At 50.8% G+C, this 9,629-nt stretch overlaps 1 protein-coding gene across 1 annotated transcript; it reads left to right on the forward strand.

The window, feature by feature from the left end:
* Nucleotides 1–108: 108 nt before the first annotated feature.
* On the forward strand, nucleotides 109–9,301 carry LOC120403023 (zinc finger protein 891-like). The gene is made up of 4 exons (XM_039533678.1): nucleotides 109–257; nucleotides 2,948–3,036; nucleotides 3,691–3,817; nucleotides 9,046–9,301. The coding sequence occupies exons 2-4, from the start codon at nucleotides 2,956–2,958 to the stop codon at nucleotides 9,084–9,086; spliced, it is 249 nt and encodes an 82-aa protein (XP_039389612.1). The 5' UTR covers nucleotides 109–257; nucleotides 2,948–2,955; the 3' UTR covers nucleotides 9,087–9,301.
* Nucleotides 9,302–9,629: the final 328 nt, after the last annotated feature.

The following is a 9,629-nucleotide window of genomic DNA, read 5'->3' on the forward strand; positions in this document are numbered from 1 at the left end:
CCCAGCCTGCCCCGGGGCCTCTTCCGCCCTCTCCAGCCCAGGTGAGGGAGGGGGTCGGTAGGGGAAACTGCGCATGCTCCGTGCGAGCCCCGCTGGGGGGCAGGAGAACAAAGGAGCCGCTGCTGCTCCCTGGTTTGTGCGGGGCGCGCGGAGCATTAACCCCTCCGTGCCCGGCCGGGGGGGGCTTTCTCCAGCTGGGCCCCGCCCCCTGGGCAGCCCAGGGCTCTGCCCGCCCCAGCCCCGGCCCGGAGCCCCCGGTGAGTGAGACCCCGGGGGGGGCGCTGGGGCCGGGCGGGAAAGTGACTCTCTGCCCTGGGGACCTGGGAGAAGCCTCGGAGCCGGGGGGGGGGGAGAAGCCTGGGGCCCGGCGGGGGGGGCGGTGTATTAAATCCCTCCTCGTAGCAATGTGCTGCTCCCGGGCACTGCGCATGCTCAGTAACAGCTGCTGACGCCGCTGCCCTTCCCCCTGCCCGTATCAGCCGTAACGTTCCGCTGGGCGCTAGTGACGGGGGCTGGGAAGGGGTGATGGGCGGAGCAGGGGGGTGCCAGGGTCTGAGCAGGAAATTGATATGGTGGGGGGATCAGGCAGCTGGAGGCAGGATTAAGAGGGGGATAAATGGCAACGTTATCACGTGGCTGGGGAATGCTGGGCAGTGCTTGGTTAGTAGCAGCTCCCAGAGCCTCTATCCAGGAGTCCCCAAAACACTCCCAGTACCCAGACCCCCCAGCCAGGCTCCCACCAGATATTCCCTGGGACCCAACCCCCAGAATCCCTGGCCAGAGACCCCAGATACCCCTCAGAGCCCGACCGGCCAGAGAACTCTCACCAGATCTTCACTGCCTGCCTGAGATTCCCCAGCCACGTGATAACTTTCTATCCACTTATCAAACACTCTGAGGTGAAGTCACAGATTTTGCTTTTCTCCCCTCTTGAAAACCACAGGAACTTCTGGTTTCATAGGGAAAATTCCTGCCCCAATTCCTTGTCCTAGATCTAGGCAGTGAGGAGGTTGGGAAGGGGGTCAGCACTGCCACACTATGGCACTATCTTCCACAGCATTCTGGACTCATTCTTTCTGAAATCTGGATTCATTGAAAGCAATGTTAATAAAGAGCCACTGTATGGAAAGACAAGGAGTGACTCCAGATGGACAGTGGGGGAAAATGAGATTCTCCCTGTGAGGAGGGGCTCTCATTAGCTGCTCTCCCCAGAGAGCTAAAGGAGGGAAGGCTGCTCAAACACTCTGTCCCTCTCTGCTCAGGATATTGGGGTTCAGCTTCCTGGGTCAGATGCTGCAGCCGCCATTGTGATCTGGGAGACCAGGCTTAGCTGCTGCTGCTCCCCCAACAGAGGTTCTGTGTTGGGAAGTGACCTTAGTTAAAGCTTCTTCTCTGCCTGGCCCAGGTGACGACTTTCTCCAGCTGGTACTAGCAGACTTGGGCTTTGTTAATACAAATTCTAAGCCACAGACTCCAAGTAACAGACAGACCTCAGAGAAAGAGCTGGGGACTGGCAAGAAAGTGACTCTGCACAAACAGCCCTCCCCCCATTTCTCCTCCTATTAGTAGTTGGCTGGATTTTCTCCTGGCATGGGAGAGCAAAGAACCAGGAATGGACTTTCCCAGCCAGAGGGACAGGGAGAGAGGACAGGGGAAGGAGAGATTGAAAGAGCCAGTGTGTATACATGAGTTGGGAGAGAGATTTCCAGCTCTCTAATCCACCCAGACACATGTATTGCAGCATCTCTGGGCAGAATCACTTTCCAGTGAAAAAGAAAAGGGTCAGAGGAAAAAACAGTTCCTGACTCCATATTCCCCCTGCTGGGGTGTGGCTGCCATGGGGTCAGTGTCCGAGGGAATCCCCCACAGTGACTCCTTTGGTTCTGCTCTTTCCTAGCATTGTGTTTAGAGACAAAGGGCAGGTCTATGCTACCACCGGATCGGCAGGTAGTGCTCTCCCATCAACTCCAGTACTCCACTGCCTTAAGGGGCGAATGTGGAGTCAATGGGTTAGCAGCAGCAGTCGGATGCTGCAGTAAGTCGATCTAAGTAAGCTGACTTCAGCTACTCTATTCTCATAGCTGAAGTTGCGTATCTTAGATCAGCCTCCACCTCCAGTGTAGACCAGGGTTTTGTTATGGGATCGGGGGAACATAAGAACATAAGAGAGGCCGTACCGGGTCAGACCAAAGGTCCATCTAGCCCAGTATCTGTCTACCGACAGTGGCCAATGCCAGGTGCCCCTGAGGGAGTGAACCTAACAGGCAATGATCAGTGATCTCTCTCCTGCCATCCATCTCCATCCTCTGACGAACAGAGGCTAGGGACACCATTCTTACCCATCCTGGCTAATAGCCATTTATGGACTTAGCCACCATGAATTTATCCAGTCCCCTTTTAAACATTGTTATAGTCCTAGCCTTCACAACCTCCTCAGGTAAGGAGTTCCACAAGTTGACTGTGCGCTGCGTGAAGAAGAACTTCCTTTTATTTGTTTTAAACCTGCTGCCTATTAATTTCATTTGGTGACCCCTAGTTCTTGTATTATGGGAATAAGTAAATAACTTTTCCTTATCCACTTTCTCAACATCACTCATGATTTTATATACCTCTATCATGTCCCCCCTTAGTCTTCTCTTTTCCAAACTGAAGAGTCCTAGCCTCTTTAATCTTTCCTCATATGGGACCCTCTCTAAACCCCTAATCATTCTAGTTGCTCTTTTCTGAACCTTTTCAGAGGGAGGGAGAAGGGAGGTTAAAAATGTGCCTGTGGGCTTAGCCTGGCAGGAGGGGCCAGGTCTACACTGTAATAAAGAGATCAAGCATTTTCCCAGGATGGCCGAATCTAGGATGTCTGTCTGCAGGGAAAGAGCCTGGGGGAATCATGATGTGAAATTAACGAAGGCCTGTTCTGTAACCCCCACAACTGCCCTTCTCATCCAGACAGGCTGCAGAATGACGTCCATATTTCAGTCAACCTCATCCCATCTTCCCATGGGACATAGGAGAGAAATGGGTGCAGAGGAGTCAGTCCAGGTAGGGATTATTGCGGGGTTGCTGGTGGGCTCCTGCTGGAGGGAGAGGGACAGCAAATACACCAGAGATGGGAAGGTTTGCGTAGTCTGGTTTGGAGGTTGGAGCGGGGCAGGAAATGCACAGGTTGGGAAAGGGAGAAGGACAGGTTGTGGCAAACCTGCTTGGAGTTGTTTAATAAATGGCCTAGACTCTAGGAGCCAGACCCATGAGATTAGGAAGTTGAAATGCCCTCATTTCTGGAACAGAAAATAACCCACCTACATGGGGCTAGGAAAACTGACCAGACTCCCGGTGCTGGAGTCTGACCAGCTGTGAGATATGAAGGGGGCACCCACCAGTCATACTTAGGGGAGATTCCTCTCCCTTCATATCCAGCTCCTCACAATGAGGAGGGTGTTGGGCTTCCTATCAGGAAGCTCTCCCTGGACCCTGCTAGAGGCTCCATCTCCTGTATCAGTCTGTGGCTAGTAGGTGTGTGATGGATCTGCTGGGAGAGACAAGGGGCTTTTGCTTCATCCCCTCACCCTGGTGTTTCCAGGATTCTTTGAGTGGGCTGGGGTGGGACTCTGTTGACTGCGATCCACCAGAGCTTCCATTTGATTGAAAGTGTGAGTGGTGCAGTAGGTACTGAGTGTTGGACTCTTGCTCTTTCAGGGGCCGGTGACCTTCGAGGAGGTGTCTGTGTATTTCACCAGGGAAGAGTGGACTCTGCTGGACCATGCTCAGAGAGTTCTCTGCAGAGACGTCATGCAGGAGACCTATGAGAATGTGACCTCGCTGGGTAAGGATTCCCATCCCCTCAGTTCTTGGAAGGGGAAATGAAGAGAGATGGTTCATGCCAACCCCCAATGCCATCCGTACTCTGCCCTGTTTCTGCATCACTGCAATATGCCAGTGACACACACACTACCAGAGACCCTTCCCTGCTGCAGAACACTTTGGGAACAGCACACAGGAGCAGTATCACACAGTGTCAAATATGTCCTGTTTGCTCAAGTAAAACTGGGGCGTAGGTCCAGCATAACATAAGAACATAAGAATGTCCGTACTGGGTCAGAGCAAAGGTCCATCTAGCCCAGTATCCTGTCCACTGAGAGTGGCCAACTCCAGGTTCCCCGGAGTGAGTGAACCCAACAGGCGATCACCAAGTGATCTCTCTCCTGCCATCCATCACCCCCTTCTGACAAACAGAGCTAAGGATACCATTCCTTACCCATCCTGGCTAATAGCTATTAATGGAGTTAACCTCCATGAATTTATCCAGTTCTCTTTTAAACCCTATAACATTCCTAGCCTTCACGACCTCCTCAGGCAAGGAGTCCCACAGGTTGACACTGCCTTGTGTGAAGAAGTACTTCCTTTTGTTTGTTCTAAACCTGCTTCCTATTATTTCATTTTGTGATTCCTAGTCCTTGTGTTATGAGCAGTAAATAACACTTCCTTGTTCACTTTCTCCATGCCAGTCATGATTTTATAGACCTCTCTCATATGCCCCCTTTGTCTCTTTTCCAAGCTGAGAAGTCCCAGTCTTTTTAATCTCACCTCATACAGAAGTTGTTCCATACCCCTAATCATTTTTTGTCCTTTTCTGAACTTTTTCCCATTCCAATATTTCTTTAAGATGAGGAGACCACATCTGCATGCAGTATTCAAGATGTGGGTGTACCATGGATTTATAGAGAGGCAATATGATATTTTCTGTCTTATTATCTATCCCTTTCTTAATGATTCCCAAGTTTTTGTTTGCTTTTTGACAGCCACTGCATGTTGAGTGGATGTTTTCAGAGAACTATCCACAGTGACTCCAAAATCTCTCTTGAGTGGAAACAGATAATTTAGACCCCATAATTTTGTATGTATAGTTGGGATTATGTTTTCCAATGGTCTGCACTATGTGTTATCCTGACATCTAGTACTGCTGAGCTCCTGCATTCAGTAATATCCCTGCCCTTCCTGTTCCCTTTCTCCACTGAACCCCACCAGCCCATGGTTACTGTTCCCAGCTTCCCCAGGACTCTCTCATTGTCTCTGGACCTCTCTGTCAGCAAGAAGCAGTTCCAGGGACACTTGCCCTCTCTCTGGAGTCTTCGATTTCTGGGACATGGATTTACTTTTTCTGTGTTTTAGGAGACTCTTTGAAATTGAAATATTAACCACAGTGCAACCTGGACTGTTGAACAGCTGTGTGACTCGGTTCCCAAGCTGGGGTACCTTTTACACTGCTTTACTGAGAGAACAGCCACTCCTGGGCAGTTAACACACAGTCTCTAGCATGTAACTCACTCCCAGCTACACAGTATTGAGTGCTGCTAGTCAGCGACTCACGAGTTACAGTGCAGCACAGGAGAACCTCAGAAAATTCTCTGGTCCTAGACTTTCCCCCAGAAATGTGCATCTTGCCCTGTCCAGCGCACTACTGAACAATGCAAGCTTATATGAAGTCTGTCATTTCATCAGTGGAAAATGACATGCACCAGCCTTGTTATCCCAAATGGAGTTTGCAACACACTTTAATCCAAACACACTGGTTGGATAAAACAAGATTGTTACTTACCAAGTTAAGTGACTATGGGTAATGAGGCATAAAAGTCAGAATTGTTTACAAAAGAAATGCAAGATAAAACACAAACTAACGTGTAAGTCAGGGGTGGGCAAACTACGGCCCACAGGCCACATCCGGCCCGGGGGTCCATCCTGGCCGGCCTCTGAGCAACCCAGCCGGGGAGGCTCCCCACTCCCCGCCCCTGCTGTCCCCTCACCCCCGCTGTCTCCCTGCAGCCTCATCACGCCGCGCCGCCAGTGCTCTGGCCCGCCGCTCCTGGGCAGTGCTGCAGTGGTGGGGCTGCAAGCTCCTACCGCTCTGAGCGGCATGGTAAGGGGGCCAGTTGGCGCGCTCCTGAGGGACCTCATGTCTAGCTCTGGCGGACCATGCGGCTGTGGTAAGGGGGCCGGGGGGTTGGGTAAGGGGCAGGGAGTCCCGGGGGGCAGTCAGGGGACAGGGAGAAGGGGGCAGTTGTGGGGGCAGTCAGGGTACAGGGGGTTGGATAAGCATGGGAATCCAGGGTTCTGTCAGGGGGCGGGATTGTGGATATGGGTTGGGGCAGTCAGGGGACAGGGAGCAGGAGGGGTTGGGTGTTGTCATGGGATCTCACCCCCACTTTGAGCTTGTGGGTTCAAAGATGGGGACCCGCATGTATTCCCCCACCCTAAAATCCTAGGGTAGGTCCCCTTTTCTGCCACCACCCGGTCAATTTCGTGGGCCGGGACACCCCTGTTTCCCCCCTGTCTCCCTTCAAAGACACTCCCTGGGAACACAGATCAATTCACAGAGGAGGAACCTTCCCTCTCCCCCCTCTTCCCTCTCTCCAGCCTGCTCCGGAGACAGAGATGCCTTGATTCAAACTCCTTGAATCTCACACACACAGGGAAGCAGCCCACTTCCCCCTCCCCTTCCCCTGAATTTCCCCAAGGGAAGGAATTAACCAAGTCCAAAGAAAATAAAAGAATTTATTAAGAGAGCAAAAAGAAAATACAGAATCTCTATGAGTCCAAGCTGGACACTCATAGGGTATAACCTTGCTAAGTTCTGGAGAGAATCCTCTCTCTTTCTCAGTACAACCAGTACAAGCAGAATTAAGAATAATCAATAACAAACACACAGAATTGCAAACATAGGATTATTAGATAAGGACACAAAGTATCTTTCTAATACTCACTATCTTGACTAGAAGAAATTAGTTCAGAAAGGTGGAACTTGTAGGGACTTGATTAACTCGTCTGGTCTCTTGAACTCCAAACGGCCAAAGACAAAGACCCCCCCAAACAGAGAGAAAAAGTTCCCTCCTAGGAGTTTCAAATTCTCTTCCCTGATTGGTCCTCAGGTCAGGTGCCCACCAGGTACTATGCTTTAACCCTTTACTAACTATTTATGACAGGTGTGGTCCTGGGTCAGGGGGCAGTCAGGGGACAAGGAGTGGGGGACTTAGGGAGTGGGGTTCCAGGGGGGTCCTGGTGGCTGGTTAGGGGAAGGGGGGGGTCTCTGGAGGGGGTGGTTGGATGGGTTGGCGGTTCTGAGGGGGGCAATCAGGGGGAAGGAAGTGGGTGGGGGGCGGATAGGGGGCGGGGCCAGGCTGTTTGGGGAGGCACAGCTTTCCCTACCCGGCCCCCATACAATTTTGCAACCCTGATGTGGCCCTCTGACCAAAAAGTTTGCCCATGCCTGATCTAAGTTAACAAGCTGAAACAGATTGAAAGCAAATGTTTCTCTCACCCTATGCTGAGACAGGCTGGTTTTCCTTTCAGCCAGCACTCCCCCTAACCCGCCCCTGCTGCCCAAGTTCAGCTCTTCAGGAGTTATCATGAGCAGAGGGAAAGGGGAGAGAGAGTCTCAAGGGTTTTCCTCACCTCTTTTTATAATTCAGTCCTTTGTACTAGAAACAACTTCAGTTCTCAGCTGAGTCATGTGACAGGCTGTGTGTTGGAGATATGAGCTTCAAGTGTCCCTGTGATGGAATGTAAATGTCTTCTTCACACCTTCCCCCCTGCCAGAGAATGGCTATTTAACCAGCTGTTTGCCTTGCTGTCTCTGAGGAACTAGTCTGTGGGTGTTCCCCAGAATAGTAACTTTTTCAGTAATATCATACAGATATTATCATATCATCAAACTCTCATAACTTTACGTACAGTGTTGCTACACATTTTAACAGGAAGATAATATTCAGTAGATTGTTTTCAAAATGCCATACTGTGTACAAAATTCATCATAATTTTCTAGAAGAGTGAACATAGGGGTACAGACTGACAGTGTCTGTCTGTGTGTGTGTTCCCAGCAGATATGTGGGTATTTCAATACGTCATAAGCAGAGTGTTCAGCATCTTCAAGGACATGGGGAGCTGGTCCTGGGAATTCACTCCTTAACCAAGTGTGACACTGTATGGAATTGTGAGACATTTTATATATATATGTTTTTTATATTATTAATACTAATTTGATAACATGAAATGACTCGTGCTAGATATGCCATGTAAGGTGTCAGTGAAAATGTCATGCTTTTCCAAGTATGATAATTCTGTTTCTATGTTTGTATCACCTTTGTATTGTGAGTTATAGATGTGTAGAGTATGTCCGTATTTCCAGACTTGTGCAGTCTTTCTGGGTGAGACATATTGGCGTCAGCACTGCCTAAGCTGTTTGATGGCCCATCAGCTGTACAAAGAGACCACGGAAAGGATCAAGGGCAGGGGTGGGCAAACTTTTTAGCCTGAGGGCCACATTGGGGTCCCCAAACAGCCTGACCCCGTCCCCTATCTACCTCTCCCACTTACTGCCCCCCTCAGAATCCCCGACCCATCTAACCCCCCCTGCTCCTTGTCCCCTGACCGCCCCCTCCAGAGACCCCCCCAACTGCCCTCCCAGGACCCCACCTCCTACCCAACCTCCCTGTCCCCTGACTGCCCTGACCTCTATCCACCCCCTTGCCCACTGACAGACCCCCGGGACTCCCACACCTATCCAACCCCCCGTCCCCACAGAACCTCCACCCCCATCTGACTGCCCCCTGGGACTCCCTGCCCCTTATCCAACCCCCTCACCCCCTTACCATGCTGCTCAGAGTAGCGTGTCTGGCAGCCACGTGGACCGCACAGAGCCAGACACACTGCCCTGCAGGAGCGCGCAGCCCCACCCCACAGAGTGCTGCCCGCGCAGTGGCGTGGGTGCGGGAAAGGGGGGACAGCAGGGGAGAGCTCAGGGACGGGGCAGGATGATCCTTTGGGCCGGATGTGGCCTGTGGGCCGTAGTTTGCCCACCCGTGATCAAGGGAATAAACCTATTGAGTCAGCAAGACATGCAGGGGTGTGTCTGTGTACTGAGACCTCCAAGGCTCTTCCATGCCATGTGCTGTGAAGCTTGTGTTTGTGACATAGGACGTACAAGCCACATGGCAAAAGGAATATAAAGGGCAGCTGCATCATCTGCATTTTGTCTTCAATCCCTCTTCCTACCTCTAGAGCAACTTCTTTACAAATTGAACCCTGGAACAAAGGACTGAATGACCCATCCAAACTGTGGATGTGTTCCAGACGGACTTTCAAGCCAGCAACTCACCAGTACTGCTAAGAACCTGATATATAGATTTCTGAAGGTATCTCACTGCTTTCCAATTTAACAACTTTTTTCATGTTGTGTATTGTCTTTCCATGCTAAAGGATTGGCTGGCACTGTGGTATTTTGGGTAAGATCCAAACCTATAGTGATCTTTTAATGTGGCTGACCCTTTGGGGTCAGAAGATCATTTTGTTTATGTGAGCAGAGTTTTTAAATAACCTCTCACTGTACTGGACTTAGGTGATAATTGGGAGTCAGAGAAGTGGACTGCAATAAAGAGGGCCGTGTGATTTCTTTTTTCAGCTTCTCGATAAGTGTGGGGGATCAGAAGCACAGTTTGTGACTGGTCGGTGAGTTTAACTTCAGTGTTAACCACAAGTTTTGAGAGCATCTGCTCTCCCTTTTTCAGCCTGCCCTGACCTTGGGATTTTCAGTGTGGACTGCCCCAGGCACACCAGGTCACACTAAGCACTGAAGTTAAATTAAT

Source organism: Mauremys reevesii, linkage group 1 (assembly GCF_016161935.1).
Source record: "Mauremys reevesii isolate NIE-2019 linkage group 1, ASM1616193v1, whole genome shotgun sequence".
In the NCBI taxonomy this organism is placed as follows: Eukaryota; Metazoa; Chordata; order Testudines; family Geoemydidae; genus Mauremys; species Mauremys reevesii.

Coding starts and splice junctions, on each gene's coding strand:
- LOC120403023 (XM_039533678.1), top strand. CDS start 2,956: ATGACGTCCATATTTCAGTCAACCTCATCCCATCTTCCCATGGGACAT. Junction 3,037..3,690: donor GTGCAGAGGAGTCAGTCCAG/GTAGGGATTATT, acceptor TTGCTCTTTCAG/GGGCCGGTGACCTTCGAGGA. Junction 3,818..9,045: donor TGAGAATGTGACCTCGCTGG/GTAAGGATTCCC, acceptor TCCTACCTCTAG/AGCAACTTCTTTACAAATTG.